Consider the following 21,315-nt stretch of genomic DNA (forward strand, 5'->3'; position numbering starts at 1 on the left):
CAGCATTTAATGAGCACACTTACTAGGTCAGAGAGGAAGACAAATGCCGAGGATTAGCAAGTGCAGCTCATAAATTTCCAGGAGAGAGCTCAGCTCACACAGCTGAGTTTCCTTAAATAGCAATTCTTCTGTGTCAGCCAAGTGACCAAATTGGACTCCCTCAGGCCCCTGCACACCCCAGTGACGTGAGGAAACACCATTTTCCCTCATGTCCTAACTACCTAAGCCTCAAGGCACCTTGGCATCATGTAAAAGGAGTTCACGATGGTCACCTGAGTGACCTTGTTTCCTCCTGATAAAGCGAGAGACTTTGCCGGGAGACCGAGCTCCACTCACCAGGATGAAGACAGTGAAGAATATGACCACTATTGCCGCCGTGATGAACAGCTTTTTCCGGGGAAACACGGCAGCAGGAAGGAGAAACACCAGTGCGAAACAGATGGCCCCACGGAGCCCACCGTAGGCAATGATGAACTGGTCCTTGAAGGTCAGAGGAATCGTCCGGAACCAGTTAATGGCCTGGGTCAGGACAAAGACACCTGAGAAGAAAAACAAAACCAAAGGAAACAGACTGTGTGAGGCCAGGACACAGGAACGTGAAGGCACATTTTCTGGGCTTCTGTTTCAGGGTAAAGTATTTCCAAACAGGTCCCTTTCCTACCATCCTGCCCGCATTCCTCCTCCTGCCTCGCATCACTGGGCTCTTGGAATCAGAGACGCCAAGAGAGGTTAATTCCACTTAAAGGAAACGCATGAAAATACTCCGGGGAGGAAAGAGTATGTCAGGATGAGGGGAGAGGAGGAGAAACAGGAGAAGGGAGAGGCCGTGGAGAGCGAGGGGGTGGAGGAAGGAGATAAGAAAGACAAGAGCTCAAGATGAAGAAAAGAAGTAGCAGCAGCGGCCACAAAGGGGAGGGGCAGGAGGAAGGGCCCATCTCTCCACGCGCGACCCCCAGCGCTCACGCAGGGGACACGTGCTCATTACCCAGCGCCCTCCAGATCAGGCAGAAGGCCAGGGTGAAGCAGACGAAGGCCCAGTTCCATTCGTGGTTCCTCCCCACGGTGGACACGCCCATGAAGATGAAGATCAGGGTCTCGCTGACGCTGCTCAGCATCTTCATGAAATACTTGATGGTCGTGTAGGATTTCTGGGACACGTTTTCTTCCACGTACTTATTCATGGTCATTGCACAAGCTATGATTCTACAAGAAGAGAGGCAGCCTCAATTTAAACAGGGCAAGGGTCCTAATCAGAACATGAGTCAGCACTTAGCTAACTGGTGACTCCACCCTTCCACCCGTGACTACAGCACCATTGACTGAGTTTGGTAAGTGAATGTGATTTGCATCCTTGGAAACCCTACTGTCTCTAGAGGTCTTCATCGATACGCATGGCTCCAAGTGCCCGGCTCTACACAGCTTTCTAGCCTGGAGATGTGGACTTTGGCATCATCAGCTATACTGCCAGTATCACAAATATAGATAAACGAGTCCATAATAAATTCAAAACCCATTATCTTCCTATAAAGCCAGTTCCATCTCCTCTATTCCTCTAGGGCCCCAAATGCTAAGCTATTGCTTAAAATCCTAAGCTTGAAACTATGGTCACATTGGAATTCTCTCTGCATCTCCTTGCTGCCCCCCTCACCATCTTACTGGTCACCAATTGTTTTCTAACCCTCATCCTGGATCTCTTGGACCCACCCACTCTTTTTTACCCCGATGCCTTAGTTCCGGGTCTCATTTCTACTTATCTACGATATCCACTTCTGGGAAATTCAAAACGTATTCACAGGCTCTGAAAATTCCTAGTGGAAAGAAACGGTTTTGCTTGTTTTCCCAGCACTTCCAAAACTCTGGGACCACAGAGGTCTTCATGTCCCTTTCCCTTGACATCTATCTTTTTTTAACTTTTATTTTATATTGGAACATAGTTGATTAACAATGTTGTGTTAGTTTCAGGTGTACAGAAAAGTGATTCAGTTATACATATATATGTATCTATTCTTTTTCAAATTCTCTTCCCATTTAGGTTGTTACAGAATATTGAGCAGAGTTCCCTGTGCTATACAGTAGGTCCTTGTTGGTTATCTATTTTAAATATAGTAGTGTGTGAGCTTCCCTGGTGGTGCAGTGGTTAAGAATCCGCCTGTCAATGCAGGGGACACGGGTTTGAGCCCTGGTCCAGGAAGATCCCACATGCCGCGGAGCAGCTAAGCCCATGCACCACAACTACTGAGCCTGCGCTCTAAAGCCCGCAAGCCGCAACTACTGAGCCCATGTGCCACAACTACTGAAGCCCGTGCGCCTAGAGCCCATGCTCCACAACAGGAGAAGCCACCACAATGAGAAGCCCACACACCACAATGAAGAGTAGAGCCCACTCGCTGCAGCTAGAGAAAAGCCCGCAAGCAGCAACGAAGACCCAACGCAGCCAAAAATAAATAAATAAATCTATAAAAAAATAAATAAATATAGTAGTATGTACATGTCAATCCCAAACTCCCTAACTATCCCTTCCCCCACCTTTCCCTGCTGCTAGCCATAAGTTCCTTCTCTGAGTCTGTTTCTGTTTTGTAAATAAATTCATTTGTATCTTTTTTTTCAGATTCTGCATATAAGCGATATTGTACGATAGTTGTCCTTTTCTGTCTGACTTCACTCAGTATGATAATCTCTAGGTCCATTCACGTTGCTGCAAATGGCATTATTTCGTTCTTTTTGATGGCTGGGTAATATTCCATTGTCTATATGTACCACATCTATTATAATACCACACCTCTGCACAGTCTGGGGAAGGAAGGGCTCAGGATGCAGCCCAGACTTCTAGGTTGGGTGCCCGAAGCCCTTCACACTCTCCCCTCAGTGACAATTCCAGGTGCCCCGACCCCCGGCCCTCTCTCCATGGAGCACCCAGCACGTGCTCAATGGTCTGTAATTTCCCAAAGGGGCCCTGCTCTGTGCTGTCTTCTTGGCTGGAATGTACCCCTGGCCAACTCAAAGGCCACCTACAGGGGGAAATTTAGTATGAGCTGGGTGATAGCTCATACCAGCCTCCATCTAAGGAGACACAGTTACTAGAAATGACCAAAAAGGCATCATTATCCAAGGGTGCTGGAGAATAAAACAGGACAGAATCTGAGTGAGCTGCCCGCCTTCCACTGAGCGATAACTGCGCCATGAGCTAATCGCTGGTCATGATCTGTGAAGTTTCCCACCTTCTCAGAGCTCTAGAGCCGCAATGACCCTACGAGCTTTCCCCCAACCCCCTTCAACCACTGCACTTAGTCTCCCTTACCCTGAGATGTCTGATGTTTTACCAAAATCTTCCTACTCTCAGCATAAGGATAAGTAGAAGAATGAAAATCTAAGGGCCTTCTGAGTTGAGACCTGAACAGGTGACCACGAATATATCTCATTGCAAGGAACCGACCTGTTCCTTCCATAGAAAACTCGTATATCTATTCTGCGCCACCTATGAAAACAAAACAAAGACCCCCCCAAGCCAAGGACCGTGCATTTGGCCTCAACGTCGCTGCCCACAGAATGAGCAGGCATTTCTTTCAGATGGATATGCGTGAGGAATGCGTAATTCCTGTGGCTCCCCAAACAAAGAGAACCTTATTAAATGGGCCAGTAAAATGCAGCAGCACCAACACACAGCAAAGCCTGCGAAGAGCTGAGGGCTTATCCAGTGAGTCCACGTCTGCAGAGCCTCCACTCTGCCAGGGGCGGCGCAAACGCTCTGTACGAGTTACGTCAGCAAACCTCCTTACAGGCCTCTGAGGCAAGTTCTGTCATGGTTCCCATTTTACGGATGAGAGAACAAAGGCAGACAGAGGTCCAGCGACTCAAGGTCACACAACTAATTGATGGTGGTGCCAGGATTTTAACCCAGGCGGTCTGACTCAAAGCCAGAGCTGTTAGGGACCTAACTCTCGCTCTTTCTTTCTTTTTTTTTTTTTTGCGGTATGCGGGCCTCTCACTGTCGTGGCCTCTCCCGTTGTGGAGCACAAGCTCCGGACGCAGGCTCAGCGGCCATGGCTCACGGGCCCAGCCGCTCCGCGGCATGTGGGATCCTCCCGGACCGGGGCTCGATTATCCCTGATGAAAGTGAGGTCCTCCTCCCCTGCCACGGCCGTGTGCATCCATTCCCAATCAAGCCTCTTTCACTGGTTTCCTATGGCTGTGGTATTAGCAAATACTTAGTGGCTTAACAATAACACAGGTTTATCACCTTACACTTCCAGAGGTCATAAGTCCAAAACCATTTTCATTCTCTTCTCGATCTGGGGCTAATGTCAAGGTGCCGACAGGACAGTGTTACTTCAGGAGGCTCTAGGGGAGAATCAGTTCCTTGCCTTTCCTACTTTCTGAAGGCTGCTCACATCCCGTGGCTCGTGGCCCTGTCATGCTGACCTCTGCCTGCCTGGTCCCATCTCCTCTGACTCTGACCCTCCTGCGTTCCTCTCATAAAGACCCTTGTGATTTCATCCAGCCCACCCGGATAATCTACTCTTCTCTCCCCATCTCAAGACCCTAACTTGATCACATTGGCGAAGTCCCCTCTGCCGTGCAGGGTAACATATCCCCAGGTTCTGGGGACTCAGACCTTTGGGGGCCATCCCTCAGCCGGCCACAGTGTTGTTGGCACTCACCTCCCTTGTGTGGTGGCCACGACCAAGGGCACATCCCCCGTGGGCCTGGTGACTGAAGCTAGCGGGAGCTCTGTCACACTGGCCTGACATGAAAGCCTGGACCCTCCCCCAGTACAGCGGGCAGTAGACACTGTGGACCAGAGTGGCAGGTGGCATCACTGCCAGCCACCACCTGAATACAAACCGCTCGTTAACGGCATTTCTGAACATTTTCATCTTGCATATTTTGGCTCAATTCTTTTTTAATCAGACTTTAAAAAGTAAAAGTTGCCCAATACTAAGTAATGAGGGCAAAAGCCAGAAGAATCTGAATCATACTATGTTTTATGAAGAAAAGACATATACACAGCAGCACACACTAATGAACCTTTCTTAAATGTTGCCAAGTTGAAAGTCTGTAACAGAACCAATGAGGGCCATCATTCTTTCTTGAATTCTCTTATCCCATGCAAAAGATGTTCTAAAATGGTTTGACTATTAGGCATTTAAACTTAAGGACAAATATGGAGAATGACAAACACCAAAGTATGTACCACCCAGCTTTTTCCAATCACTTTTACTTTTAACAATAAAGCATCAGCTATAGAGTTGAAACCCCTACATTTCTCATATCGCCCCTATTTCCCTCTGTCCCTCTTGGATTTGGATTTTTTGTTTATCATTCAAAAAGTGATCGTTAAAAGGGCTAAAGAAACTTGCTTTTGTGTATGTGCTAATTATTTCCCCCTGAGATCACGTTCACATCGTTCACTGGGAAAGATAAACCATACAGGCAAAACGTAATCTTCAGCCCATTAAATGAGAGATTAAACAAAAATTTCTATTCAGAAATTATTGAAAACTATAGCTTTGATGTAGGAATAAAAAAATACATGAATTATACATGACTGTTCACGGGATCATTTTCCATTGCTCTGTATCCTTAACATGACACCAGAGTGATACTCCTGTCTGCCAGACACCTCCCTGTAACTCAACACCACCTCTGAACAGCACAGGTGCGATCCTCCGGGGGAAAAACACCCTCAGCAGGTACCAGAGGCCCCAGAGCCCGGCAATGCCCTGTTCAGGAAATGCGGGTGTCTATGACGTGGATGCACAGTACAGGCTGGGGACGAATGTTTCAAAGGTCGCGTTCTGGTCCGTCATGTACAGCTCAGTGCACACAGCCCCTCAAGCAGAGGCCAGGAGGTGTTTCATTGCAAAGAGGGGTCTTTTTTGCTGTAGGATGCTCTAACCTCCATCAAAGCACCTCACCTTCAGTAACATCCTATGTACACAAAACTACAAATGAGTTAGTCTCCCTTCAATTAGGGAGGCACACACAATACTACAGTCTCCCTGGAAGACAGACTGCCCCTTTCCTGGATCATCACCTATAGCTGATAGTATTAACCATCACCATAAGTTTGACTCTCCTTCATTTTTCTAAAAGAATTATGAGATGCTTCTAGAGCTGGGGAATGGTGCAGACTGGAGCCTTACTGGGTCTGGAGCTCGTGGCCAGGAGTGTCTTGGGTAGGAGGTCACGTCATAGCAAATCCCAGTAGCACTGAAGCACGTACAGAGAGGGAAGATGTCTTTCTCCACCAAAGAGAACTCATGAAACTTTCACACCTGAAGCCCACAGCCTCTCTCCCTCATTCTGAACATCAGCGTGATACTAACCACACCAAAATTATAACCAAAATAACTCGTGACGTTTTAGAAAACTCTAGATGAATTTCTTAACCCTAGAGCTCCTTCAAACATAAAACGACTGGCCTTCAGTATTCCCAGTCTGACCTTACTTGTATCAGCTCACGTCATTGAATCATCTTTCTCCCCACTTTCCATGTAGGTCTCTCTGTCCTAATCTTCCAATTTAGTTCATATGATCAGGAATAACAACTGGACATCAACCAATATCTTCTTAGCATCTACTCTGGGTCAACTTCTGGGCTGGGATCTAGGAAGACGGAAGCAAATAAGAGGCAACTTCTATGCCCAAGAGTTCGTGGTCTAAGAGGAGAAAGAGTCATGGAAAGGTAATTGTAACACAGCATGGCAAGCGCCAGAAACGGAGAAGGGGAAGGATGATTTGGGAGCACAGGAAAGGAAGTCATTGCTCCTGCCACAAAAGAGGGGACATTTGAGCAGAATCTTCATGGGTAAGTGAGAGCTCCCCGAGCAGGAAGAAGAGGTAAATGATCCAGAAAAAGAAGAGGACACATTCAGAGCCATGAACAGGTTGGTATATTCAGGGACCTGAAGAACTGACTCTGCTGCGGGGGAGAGAGAGGAGGAGAAGGTTAACAGGTGAGGACACGGAAGTTAGGGGCCAGGTAATGACATGTGACATAACTCTTACGTGTTATGCTTAGGAGTCGATTGTATAGGCTGGTGGGGAAAATGAGAGATTATATCTTCCACCAAGTAATTAATGTTTATCTCCCCAAACCAACTGGAAGCTTCATGGGGGGAAAAGTGTCATCAGTGCTTATGACAGTGCCTGGCACCTCATTAATGTGTTTTGAATCGATGATGACATGGATCTAGGGATGGATTACTCATCGGAACGGTGGTGTGTCGTGGACAGATTTGCATTCTAGAAAGAGAACTCTGAAGGACATGTGGAGGACAGATCTGGAGGGGAAAGACCTAGAGCTTGGAGTCAATTTGTTTCCCGCAGTGGTTTTTCGTTTGGTTTTCAAAATCCATTGCAGCACCTGGCCCGTATAACCTCCCAGAAAAGGTCTATGTTTGGACAGGTGTTAGGTTCCATTCCGTGGGCCCACGTGGAGGTAAGGTTCATATAGAATTCACTGGGGCCCTCTGCTTTGTTATTATCTTGCCTCACATGGTGGTTTAACATAAATGTAGGGTGATTATCACCAATTTAGAGACAGAGAAGCTAAAGCACTATAATTAGCGGTTTTTACATTCACCGGCAATTGAGCTTTTCTTCATCACTGTATCACTCTCAATGCAGCATACAAAAAATTCAGGCCAGCTAATACTGTCTCAACGGTCTTCCGGGGGGGAAACAGACTTTCTATGCAGATAATATGTCACTGGACTATCTTCTGAACAGAAAATTCCAACTAACACTTTTTTCTATAGTACTCCACGACTCCACCCTGGCAGCCAATGAATCGATGTTCACGTCTATGATGTTCACTTCCTCTCCACCAGAACCCACACTCTGAGAGAGCAGGGGTTACCCTTCTTCCACAGGTAGCATGGCTCCCTGCATGCAGCGGTACCAAGCGTATGTTCGCCTGATGCTGGCTGAGTCCAGCTTAATGGAGATCCACAGCCCTTCACTAGGCAGTCGGCATCTGTAGGACCAAAGGGAACGGCACCCATAAAGATGGCGGGCAGTGAAGGCAGATTTCTGGTTGTGAAGATAAAACATACACATACCTTGTCTGTGTTCCCTTACCTATGGTGTAGCCATGACTTGGTTCATTCCGTTTATAAATACTAGTACTTTAATTTTTTTGAAGAGTGGTCAATTCTCTAATTTCGATTCCCACATTAGACCTGTTCTGTAATCTGAACTGTGAAGAATTAGAACTGAGCTGACAGAAAGTATGTTGCAAAATTCTTTCATGCCTACTCCATGCCTGTGCGTGATCTTAAAAAGTATGGATTCAGTTGCAGGAAAATACAGCCCAAATAACAGTTGCACATTCCCCATAAAGACTTTGCCAAACATAAAAGCATACTCTACTAATCAGTGCCAAGCATTAGCAAAGATGAAGAACAATTAAAAAGCTTTCTCTGTATTGATTAAAGCCAGGTCTGTGGTGACTCAGGGTACACTGTATGTTCTCAGAATAAAGTACTCACTCATGTGAGGTAAATTAATTATTCCAGGGCATGAATTTACTATACAATGGATTGCCTCTTCCAGGAAACCTGACAACCAAGAGAAAGTGAGTTTGACATATGAGAAAATTTTTTTATAAATTCTTTTTCAAAGAAATATCCAACCACCAAAACTGAACAACCTCTCTTAAAATATCAAAATGAAATAAATTCAAATAATTATAGATGCTTGATTATTCATGCAGTCTTGCCCATTTCATGGATTTTCCACATCTTGTGTTTTTTTCTACTTTAGATGCTTTCAATTCAACTACTGTTTATACCTCGTTTCCTGCCTCCTAAAGCAAGCATGGTTTTGTGGAAAGAACACATAAGAGATCACAGCTCAGGGTCAAAAGTGTGATGAAACACAAGGCATCAAGGGACCCACGACATCCACTGACTCTAGTTGGGGACTGTTGACAAAGGCATGAGAGGCAGGAAGACTGGACCAAGATCTTGATGATGGAATTAAAGTTTTCCAGCTGGGGCTTCCCTGGTGGCACAGTGGTTGAGAGTCCGCCTGCCAGTGCAGGGGACGTGGGTTCGTGCCCCGGTCCAGGAGGATCCCACGTGCCGCGGAGCGGCTGGGCCCGTGAGCCATGGCCGCTGAGCCTGCGCGTCCAGAGCCTGTGCTCCGCAATGGAGAGGCCCACGTACCGCAAAAAAAAAAAAAAAAAAAAAAAAAAACCAGAAAAGGGAATTATTCTTGGAAATTATACCGTATTTACATTTCTGTTTATAATCCTATTTTTCACCTTGGCCTACATATAACTAGAAAATAACTTTAGCCTTATTATTGCTTAGCCTTCAGAGTCTGAAAGACGAACATGCCACTTTAAATTGTAAGGTCTAGACCAAGAGCGATGTAGTGATGACTTGATCATCAAATCACTTTCTACAGTATGCTCGAAACACAGGCCAGCAGTAATATGATCATTTTCAGATAAAGACAACGACCAGTCAAGAAACAGTCAGAAAAGCAAAGTGATGGCAGAATCAAACAGCAAAAACAAATGGTGAGCTCTACGGAGCAAAGCTAGCAGAGGTACGATACAAGCCATATATGTAATCTTCAAGTTCCTAATAGTCATGGTTAAAAAATGTAAAAAGATGCTGGTGAAGGCAACTTTCATAATATGTTTACTTAATGCAACAGATCTAATACACTGTCATCTCAACATGCAAGCCATATAAAAAACATTAATGAGATATTCTACAATCTCTTCCTACTAAATCTTAAAAATCTGATGTCTATTTTACACTTAGAACACACCTCAAGTTAGACTGGCCACACTTGAAGCGCTCAAAAGCCACATGTAGCACATGACCACAAGAGTGGGCTACACTCAGGAAAACAAAAAAAGTGGCCGTCCACCGGTTTTGTTCCTCCTTCAAAAAACCAAGCAAATACTGGAGTTTACCAGCTGAATCTATTTCATTAAAAGTTTAAACCATCAAAATAAATGAAAATAAGTTCCCGAATCATTTACACTAATCTGGGTAAATACTGTGTGATCTCACGTATCTGGTATCTAAAAAAAGCAAAGTCACAGAAACAGAGAGTCAACTGGTGGTTGCCAGGGGCTTGCAGGGGTTGTACAGGAAACAGGTAACAGTGGTCACAGGCTACAAACTTCCAATTATAAGATGAATAAGTTCTGGGATCTAAGGGGCAGCATGGTGACTGGAAAATCCTGGATGTGATGGTACATTCGATAGTACAGGCAGTTAACAATACTGTATTGTGTACTTGAAAGTTCTCACCACACACACACAAAGAAGGGTAGCTACGTGAGGTGATGAACGTGTCAGCTAACTTTATGGCGGTGATCCTTTTGCAATATACATATATTATCTAATCATCACGTTTTTACACCTTAAACTTACACAATGAGGTGTGTCAATCACATCTCAATAAAGCTAGGGGAAAAAAAAGGGTTATAATTTCAAATTCCTTCCTGACTTTTCTAGTTTTGCCCTGCAGGTGAGGCAAAATTATACAAAAGAAAACAAAAGATAGGTGAGTCACCATTAAAAATATAATACAGTTTTGTTTGTTTCTTTTTCACGTTTTTCCTGAATGTGTCCAGAAAATTAAGGGAGATACGATTTGTCTTTTTTCTATTGTTTAACTAATTTCCTGCCTCAGTTTACTATCTTCCTCCCTTACCCACTGCCCCCGTGCCATTTAGTGTTTGAGGTGGTCATATAAGGGTTTTTTTAAAATATTTTATTTTGGCAGTTTTGAAATACATACTGTTCTTCCACTTTTATAGGTTTGTTATTTTACAATTTGATTTAACTTAAATAGAACTGAATTGGTCACTGTAAAAACTCATTCTTTTTGTTTTTGTTTTTGTTGTTTTGCTGCACCACACAGCACGCGGGGTGCAGGATCTTAGTTCCCTAACCAGGGATCGAACCTGGGCCCCCTGCAGTGGAAGCGCAGAGTCTTAACCACCAGATCACCAGGGAAGTCCCCATATAAGATTTTAAAGCGGTCAGTTCTGACCAGTGAGAGCTATCGGTGAAGGCATACAGCATCATCAAAAACAAAACTTTTATTTGCCAAGATAATATAAGGTACAAAGAGACGGTGAACAGAGCACGAGACCCAGAGCCATAGATGGAAGCCTGCGTTATGGTCCCCTCTCTCCTTTCCCTCCAAACTCTACCTCCCTGCTGTTCTACGTGATGTGCAGGCATGCACAGCCACTCCCCAGCACCTGGACTTAGCCCTGGTCTAAAGCATCGTCTCTACCAGTCCTGCTCCAAGAGCCCCAGCTGCCCTGCAGTGAAGCCAACAGCTCCTCTGCACGCAGGCTGCAGGATTAAGCCAACTCTTATGCAACTGACTCAGTCTTTAATAGCCATTTCTTCTAAAAGAAAATTATTTTTTGTTTCAGGGGAAGATGTGGGTGTTAGGTTAGGGGTGAATTTGAAGTTTAAAGCTCCAACTAGAAATAAGATGATGTGGCCTGCTCTCTCTCTGTTTTTTTCAGGCTTTAAGACTAATTCGATTTACGTGGAGGCCAGGCCAGAGACTAGGTGATGACTGATGACTTGTGTGCAGACTAGCATTTATCCAGGTTGTGTTATCCAGATTGCTTTGTTAAAGCTCCAGGTCACCTTCTCACACGGAGAAAAACACCCAGTAAACATGAGAAAAGCCTAGGGAAAATTAATAAAAGACACCTGTCTTACGCTCAAAATAAACAAATGATCAAACATGCTTTGGATCATGTTTTATGAATGTCTTGAAATGTCACGTGCTCTTTTCTTTCCCCCCATATTTTGAGAAGACCGGTAAACGTGAACTAGTCATCGTGGCCTGTAGGGCTCTGGTTTTGTACGATTGTATCTTGAAGAGATGGTCTTCTAACTGCTACACCTGGTGGGCAAACCAGGAGCAACCAGAAGAAGAAGCTACAAGATGGCCAGCAAAAGCATGCTTTCTTATTGTTCTCAAAGTTTTCAACAGATGACAATCACCAATTCCTACACAGGAAGACAGGAAAGAAAGGGGACATGATCTTCACAGCCTCAGCAGTGACCGCTTCCGAACAGAGAGCGCAGCCCTGCTCCTTTATCCCTGAGCCCGGCATTCTGGAAATTCCTGTGAAAGTCTCATCTTTAAAATGTCATTGAAAGGTGCTTGTCTTTATTTTTTTTATTTTTTTTACATCTTTATTGGAGTATAATTGCTTTACAATGGTGTGCCAGTTTCTGCTTTATAACAAAGTGAATCAGTTATACATATATATATGTTCCCATATCTCTTCCCTCTTGCATCTCCCTCCCTCCCACCCTCCCTATCCCACCCCTCTAGGTGGTCACAAACCACCTAGCTGATCTCCCTGTGCTATGCGGCTGCTTCCCACTAGCTATCTATTTTACGTTTGGTAGTGTATATATGTCCATGCCACTCTATCACTTTGTCACAGCTTACCCTCCCCCTTCCCATGTCCTCAAGTCCATTCTCTACGTCTGTGTCTTTATTCCTATCCTGCCCCTAGGCTCATCAGAACCTTTTTGTTTTTTAGATTACATATATATGTGTTAGCATACAGTATTTGTTTTTCTCTTTCTGACTTACTTCACTCTGTATGGCAGACTCTAGGTCTATCCACCTCATTACAAATAGCTCAATTTCGTTTCTTTTTATGGCTGAGTAATATTCCATTATAGACATTTTTCCGAAGAAGATATACAGACTGCCAACAAACACATGAAAGGATGCTCAACATCATTAATCATTAGAGAAATGCAAATCAAAAGTACAATGAGATATCATCTCACACCAGTCAGAATGGCCATCATCAAAAAATCTAGAAACAATAAATGCTGGAGAAGGTGTGGAGAAAAGGGAACCCTCTTGCACTGCTGGTGGGAATGTGAATTGGTACAGCCACTATGGGAACAGTATGGAGGTTCCTTAAAAAACTACAAATAGAACTACCATATGACCCAGCAAACCCACTACTGGGCATATACCCTGAGAAAACCATAATTCAGAAAGAGTCATATACCAAAATGTTCATTGCAGTTCTATTTACAATAGCCCGGTGCTTGTTTTTATTGTTAGAGTGGATACTGGGACATATCCTGGACGGGCCTGTTAACTGGAGACCCAGGGCCCAGGCCTCACCCTACAGCCATGGTTTTTGCCCACCAGGGCGTCGCTTTGCTCATTCATAAGATGGAACTGGTAATTACCATTTCCTACTTTCTTTGCAATAATGCTGCTAGAATAATTGAAACAGCAAATCGAAAATATTTTAAGTGCCCTCTAGAGACGAAAGACTAAGGAATTATCAACCCATGAAAACAAAACTAAAGAATATTGGGTGCCTGCTGCCCTATCAGGAGGACGTGGCCATTTTTTTTTAATGCGTAGAGCACAGCAAAGAGATATCAGTATTTCCCAGCAGGCTGCCGGCTGCTGTGGGGACCAAGCATCTCCCTCTTCAGGACGGTGGGTTTTCAGCATCCCATGCCTGGATCCCAGGGCAATGTACCAGGTGAGGACCAGAAAGGTGCCTGATGCCCACAAGAGGGAACAGAGTCCCAGCTCAGTTCATGTCGGTGTGGATCTGAACTTAGGAATCCCTTAGGCATCTGTTAGTGTCCTTGGGTAAGGGGGATGATGGGAATCATTTTTGTTTTATCCCTGCGTAGTTTTCTGAACATAAAGTTCAAAACACGTGAGCCAAGACACAAATTTCTAAAATCAGTGCTATGAGTCCCCTCTCCAACCCCAACTATAGAGCTGTGATACTCGAAGGGTCCAATGCTATTGAGGCGTGAGGGGTCTTGTTTGAGAGACTAGAGACTTTCCCTTAACTTTAGCTCTAGAGCTGTGGAAACGCACTCTGACGCACGCACACGCACACACACACATGCGCACGTACACACTTTCCCTACTACAACAACTTATCCCAGTATAGAAATGAGCAGAAAGATATTAGAAAATTAGAAAACAGGAACTTTCATCTACCCCCTAGTGTTTGAAGCTAAAACTCTCCTGAACACACAGGAACACGTGGACACAAATAATTCCTTAACGTTAAATTAAGAATTGAACTATTAGGAGAGGCCACAAAGGGGAAAGAAAACCTAAGACTGTCCAGAAGCCAGCTCTCCAAACAGCTTCTAAGACAAAGAACGAGAAGACAGGTGGAACTCCACCTCCTATTAATTTACTTGTTGTCAGTGAAGATCATATCAGATCACAAGTTCATGACAAAAAACCAACAGCAGTGACAGCAGGCTTTGTGGATGCCAGGATACACTGCTTCCAACATCTTTCCAAAGAAATCAAAATGCTGGAATCCTGCCCAGTGCTTTCCTACCTACAACTAACACAACACTGTAAAGCAACTATACTCCAATAAATTTTTTTTAATTTACATAGAGTAAAATTCACTTTTCTTTGGTATAGAGTTCTGTGAAGTGAGATAAATGCATACAGTTGTAGAACCTTCACTACAATCAAGATATAGAACAGTTTTATCACTCCCACAAATTCTCTCATTCTGCCCCCTCCTAGTCAACCCTTCTCTTCATGTCCATCCTCTGGAAATCACTTATCTGTTTTGTCTCTATAGTTCTGCCATTCTCAAAATATCTTATAACTGGAATCACACTGAATTTATCCTTCGGAATCTGAGTTCTCTCACTGAGCAATATATATCTGAGATTTATCCATGTTGTTGCATATGTTAATAGTTCATTACTTTTTATTGCTGAGTGGGATTCCATTGTACACATGTACCATAATTAATTTATTCATTCACCAGATGAAAGACATCTGAGTTGTTTCTAGGTTTCGGTGATTATGAATAAAGCTGCTGTAAACTTTCACACACACACACAAAAACAAGACACTGCATTTTGAACCCAGACCCATCTTCTGCTCTACAGAAAGATGTTTCTTTTACATCAGACTTTTGTATCAACTACCTGCTCATTACATGATCTCATTCTAAGACAGGCTGCCCAAGAGTCCACCCAGGACAAAGTTGAAGCACAGGGGCATCGGAAAGTCATTAAGAAGAGGACGGAAGAAGGCGAGAGGGATGGAGAAGTGGGAGAGAGGGGAGGACAAACCCTGGGAGGACCAGGTTTCACGCTCCACACTCTTACAAATTCAGAGAGACGTGCTGCAACCCTTCTCTCAGCTCCCCAGCTGTCTGACCCCTCTGCCGACTTCCCTTTCCCTGTGGCTCCCATTTCTCTTAAACAAAAAGGGGCTCTTCCGTTCGTCTGCCGATGCAGGGGACGTGGGTTCGTGCCCCGGTCCGGGAAGATCCCACATGCCGCGGAGCGGCTGGGCCCGTGAGCCATGGCCGCTGAGCCTGCGCGTCCGGAGCCTGTGCTCCGCAATGGGAGAGGCCACAGCAGGGAGAGGCCCGCGTACCGCAAAAACAAACAAACAAACAAAAAGAGACTCTTCTGAGCATGCTCAGAAGTCACGTGCCTTCACTCCCATTAACCTTAACACCTGCTTTTAAACGGTAAAAGAAGATGCCATCAGCGTGAAGTACGATAGGAATTTCTACACTCGGTACAAGTTAAATGCGGAAGAATGACGAGTTCTATAAAAGAGGTGTCCGTGGATGTGCAATGTTAATTACATCAGGACACCGATGCCCGGGACCGACATCCTCCAGCAAGGACAGTGAATACAGCGTGGAAGCGCACACAGTGCACTTTCCAAAGGGCGGACATGCGCGTCTGTGATGTACCCCATACAGAGACAACACACACGGTCAGGTTTTGAAGACCACGCTAATCACCCCACCCTAGGAAACAAGGGTGTGACTTCTGAGAACAAACGCACTTCGACGCAAATCTGTCCCTTCGTTCGCTCTCACAGCATTAACAGGGGTACATGGTAAAATGCAAAAGTGTTTAAATCTCCTGGAATATTTCATGTAATTGTTAACATAATTTTAGTGCACTCACTGTGTGCTATGGCAGTATTCGTGTCAATGCAATAAGGGACTTTTCTGTGCACTAAGCTGTACGGTAAATGTTTACTTTGAAGTTGTGGACAAAAGTGAGGTTTTTCATCTGCCAACAAACCACAGTAGAGAACTACCCGTGCAGTTTCCCAGGAATACGTGGCCCCATTTGTCCCTGACGTCCTAATTCCCAGGGCAAGGAAAGCCCTGATCCCGTCTTTGCAGGAGGTTGGGGACATGAGGCATCACAAGCTCTGTGAACTCTGGGCACCCCCAGACATCACCCCCAGCACGCCAACCCCATCCAACACTTCACCTGTCCTCCCCACACTCTGGACAAGCATATTTAGATAACTCTGTGAGGGTTCTAGAACTTTTACATATGCACTTGGTTGAAATATATTCAAGGTTCTTACACCAACCATTGCTACAATACTGCTGGAAAACTAGACACAAAGTCCCTGCCCTGTAATCTTTGCAGAGACCTTGTCACCAGCTGATCGGACACTTTCAATGACACCAGTCAAAGAACAGTGAGGAAGCTGGAGGTCATACAAAAATGATATGAATAGCCACCAGGAAGGCACTGCACATTTCATTACTGGGTCAGACTGGATTAATACAGTGCTTTATTTAGGTTCCCTGGGATACAGAAAACCACACAACCTTCTAACACATGGCTTTCACTACAGTGGGTTCCACTCTCCTCGTGGAGGGAGACAAACCTCATCTGCTTCTGCTATGAAAGTGGTGGTGCGGGGCAAAAGCAAAGCAATCCTTAATCAAAGCGTCACCTAAATCAGGGTGCAAGAGAAAACTTCAGGAAGAACTAGACCTACATTTACAACACAAAACTCTAAATAGCGTAGCAGGCCCCAGCAGGAGAGCTTAACATGTATTAAGCTGTAAATAAATATTTGTCAAAATTAAAACTTTTTTTTTTTTTTTTGGCCACAAGGCTTGAGGGATCTTAGCTCCCTGACCAGGGATCGAACCCAGGCCCCCAACAGTGGAAGTGTGGAGTCCTAGCCACCGGACTGCCAGGGAATTCCCCAAAATTAAAACTTTGAAAGGCATTCCATTAGTAAGCGTTTCTCACTGGCCCTATACAAGGTGTGACCATAATATGACAGGCTTATTCTTGGAAGCTGTAGAAACATCCACACCCAACAAGTACCCTCCTTCAAAGTGACCCTCCAACGGCTAAAACTGGATCCAAACGCTACCGGCCACTTGTAGAACATTTTGAGAACATCCTTCCAAATCAGTTAGTGAACGATACACAACTGTGTCGTTAATAAATAATTTTTGCTTTATAACCATACCTCTTTCTTTAAGAAGCTGAACTCAAAGTACACGACGGCGTGCCTTATTCACTGAATTTTGCTTTGAATGATGTAAAGCTATGATCTCACATCAAATCTATCATACAGAGCGAAGGTTCTCTACTACTAACATTGTTCAAAGGAACTGACATAAGCAATTCCAGAATTCCAGACGAAGTTTGGGGGATACAGCCTGGGTGGAGTTAGTGGACCTGAGCAACACTGAACGGGCATCAGACTCAGAGAATTCTTGGTGCCTGGCCATCCACCCCAGCACTTTATTGTCTTATTTCATGAGATCCAAGAGGTCACTTTTAAGGCTTCCATTTTAGCACCAGATCACTTGCCTACACTTTTTTTTTTTTTTTTTGGCCGCATGCGGGATCTTAGTTCCCGGACCAGGCATCGAACCCGGGCCCCCTGCAGTGGAAGCGCGGAGTCTCAACCACTGGACCGCCAGGGAAGTTCCGCTTTAGGATACATCTAGCTGATCCATACTTTCATTTTTTTGAAACAAAGAGTAACGAAAATCTACTTTTAATTTTTCTTAAAAGAATTCAAGAACATCTCCTCTTTTACATAACGTATTCAACTTTCACATCGCAGCTTAGGATACATGAATTCCACGAAATGCCACCAAGTGCTTTTAACAAGGAGTTCGATACTTACGCCATGATGCCCGACAGGTGGAACATCTCGGCTGTGATGTAGGACAAGTAGCTGTACAGGAAGACAAAGAGCGGTTCGATCACGCGGATGTTGTGTGTGAAGCGAGTGGTAAACGCCGCGATGAAGCCCAGGAAGACGCCGATCAGCACGCCGCCGATCCCCACGACGAAGAAGTTGGCGATTCCGGCAAACACGTCGATGGTCTCGATGGTCTTCATCTGACAGAAGGACTTGAACAGGTTGTACAAGACCTGTGGGAGAGGCAGAGGGCACGTCAGGACCCCCCAACTTCCCCGACATCCTCACGGCCCCAGAAATCTTCCTGCCTCCTAACAAGGGCGTGTCTTCTGTGCCCCAAAGTGGACGATCAGTGGAAGTGACTGGGCATCTCTTTTTGTTTTTTTTTTTTTTTGCGGTACGCGGGCCTCTCACTGCTGTGGCCTCTCCCGTTGCGGAGCACAGGCTCCGGATGCGCAGGCTCAGCGGCCATGGCTCACGGGCCCAGCCGCTCCGCGGCATGTGGGATCTTCCCGGACCGGGGCACGAACCCGTGTCCCCTGCATCGGCAGGCGGACTCAACCACTGCGCCACCAGGGAAGCCCGTCTTTATCTCACATTTTAACAGTGCATTTAATAGCTGCAAACAAAAAGCACTGATGAAAGTGTGTCATCAAGAAAACTATTTCTAGACGTGAGAGAGAGGAAACTTCAAAGTTATTTACGTGACCTACTGCTCTAAAACATCACTTTTCGGATCCTAAAGGATTATTTTAAACGGCTTGGTTGCCCTTCAACATACCCTGCTTGCGTTGCCGATGCTTGGGAAGGAGTATGTCACAGAGAAAGCTTGTCAGTGCTGGCTGTGAATTTAGGGACACTTCAAGGCCCCTGTTGTGGGGTTGCACCATGGAAGGGACCCACCCATCCATACAGGTCCCCTCCCTGAAGACATCCTCCTCCCAGGTCACTGAGGTCCTTGCCCCGCCCACACATGCACCTCTGGTGAAACACAAGACCTGATGGGGTTTTCTTCAAGCCAAGAGACAGCAACCAGTGTGTGTGTGTATCTACTATAACTTCATGCACATGTGTCCTTCTAAAATGACGAGACTACACTGTTGCTTGGTTTCTGAAAAATTTACACAGTCTTTTACATAGTTTAATTAAGTCTTCAAAAATGTCAGGCATTCACACCTGCCGGGCAGGATGCTTTCAAACATGTTTCCAAGGACCACTGAGCAAATGGCATGGGAAGTGATGCCTTCCTCCGGAGTAACTTTTTCACGAAGCCAGCAAGTGAAATACAGTCAGGCACATGCCCTGCTTCTTGTGATATTTGCAGAGGGAATCTCCAGGGAAGCCGGCTAATGGGACACTGGGATGAACACCTTTGGAGTACAGGCCGTGCTACACCCTCCTTGGGATTCTGAGAAACTCAAAATTAAACCCATCCGTCCACGGGCACAGAATACGTCAGAGGCGATACCAGGATCCAGGTCTCCTACCTCTGGGTCAGTTCTTCAATTTTAACCATGAGAATGAATCAGACACTCTGCTAACCAGAGTGTGTCCTGACAAAAAGCCATTTCACCCTTTTCTACTTCACTAACAGTCCTTTATAGCCTACACGTTACAGGTTTCGGGGAACTTTTTCCTCTTTTCTACTGGATCATAAACTCCTTGTAATTAAGGATTTCGCCCTACTATGATTTACTTCTTCCATGTTGCCTAGTAGATGACAATAAATGTCTGTTGGTTTTGACAAAAAAAAAAAACAAAAAAACAGTGGATTATTACTTAGAAAGCAGTGGGCTTTTCCCTTCTCTTGATTGTTGGTGTAACAGTTGAGAGCATTTAGTACTGGAACTCCAAGAAATGACTTGAGTTTAAGAGAAGAAAAAAAGCAACTCACAAGCCTGAGGACTTAAATATCCTGAAGCGTCATCATTTGCCAGAAAAGAACTGGCTTCAGGTCGTGCTGCTTCCTCGCATCCAGAGACTGCTGCACATGTCAGATTTCATCCACATCAACACGCCATGATCACTTCCTGAGAGCGGATCAGACGTGTTCTATATTTACCCCTTTCCTCTAAAGAGCCCAGGCCAAAAGGTGACGGTCACCCATCACCTGCTGCCCAGGGAGAAGGACAGATTTTCCAGCCTCCAGCCCTGCACACATAGCCTCCCCGGGCCACTCGGGCTCTGGGTTCCGACCCCCGGTTTCCACTTGCCTGCCTCCCGCCCGCACCAGTTGAGTGCCCCCTGCAGCTACTACAAGACTCACTTTCCTTTATTCCATTCCTCACTCCCAAGTTGAAAATCGTTGGCTGCCTGACTTAGGGAAGAAGGCTCAGTACACCTGATGCATTTTTTTAATGCTTTGTGACACCCTGCGGTCTAGGACAGGGTCTCACCACGGCTCTACAAAGCACACCGTATGTATTCAGCCCTGTCCCCGGCTTCTCTTGATAGAAACCCAGCCCCTAAACCGAGGGAAACTCTATCTGTCTTCCATGGCGCCGCTCAAGTCGCTGTTCCTCTCCGGCCTTCCTGGATCCCTACGGCGCCTGCGAGCTGTCCTTCCCTCTGCCCCTCCTGCAACACAGATGATGCCCCAAACCATCCGGCATTTGGGGACGCGCCACCCTGTGTCGCTGGTGTCGCCTCTTGAATGCCAACCTCATTTCCTCCGAGGAATTAGAAATTCCCTGTGCACAGAACCCACGTCTTCTCCTCTTTCTGTCTCAGCTCCCCTCCCTACCCCATCTAGACACTGATGAGGCCCCCAAAGGAGGCGCAGGCACTCATTCCAAAGGAACAACGGGAATACACCGTCATCTTTCCCAAGCTGTTTTCCAGGCAGCCCCAGCCATGGCGTCTCTCCAACGTACATTCTGTGTTTAATATCCCTTTAGGTTTTGCAAAGAGGAAAGCTGAGTCACAGGCTTTTCACTTTCAGTGCATTGTCAGAAGCTCCAGTTTCATCATTCCACTTCCTCGGATGCTGGGGCCACCTTACGAGAAACTAGCTTAGGTAGAGACGTTACCTTGACAACCAGAAAGCTTTCCATAACCTCCCACCCGTTGTACACTGAACCTGATACCTAGGGATGGGCACAAGATAAAATTCTTTTAGTTACAACCAGCCATAACCCCACAGTTAGTTCATGCCAGTTACGTCCTTTAATTTTACCACAAGGGAATCTATATAGAAAGGTGCTTTTGAAGTTATAATTTATATGTAGTATATGTATATGTATTATGTATGTGGCTACAATTATGTCTCTGGTTGGTCTGTGCAAAGTTGACCTCAACTTGACCACTGTATCTTTAGAAAACCGA

The 21,315-nt window shown here is 45.4% G+C and overlaps 1 protein-coding gene across 2 annotated transcripts in view; it reads right to left on the minus strand.

The window, feature by feature from the left end:
- Positions 1–21,315, minus strand: part of SLC9A2 (solute carrier family 9 member A2) — an 85,788-nt gene that overhangs the window by 25,743 nt on the left and 38,730 nt on the right. For both annotated transcript variants that reach the window (XM_004277734.3, XM_049696070.1), the window contains 3 exons: positions 17,974–18,224; positions 986–1,203; positions 337–539 (listed from right to left, as the gene is read on the minus strand). In XM_004277734.3, coding sequence (XP_004277782.1) covers positions 337–539; positions 986–1,203; positions 17,974–18,224 — 672 coding nt within the window. The remainder of the gene's footprint in view (positions 1–336; positions 540–985; positions 1,204–17,973; positions 18,225–21,315) is intronic.

Source organism: Orcinus orca, chromosome 13, assembly GCF_937001465.1.
Source record: "Orcinus orca chromosome 13, mOrcOrc1.1, whole genome shotgun sequence".
In the NCBI taxonomy this organism is placed as follows: Eukaryota; Metazoa; Chordata; class Mammalia; order Artiodactyla; family Delphinidae; genus Orcinus; species Orcinus orca.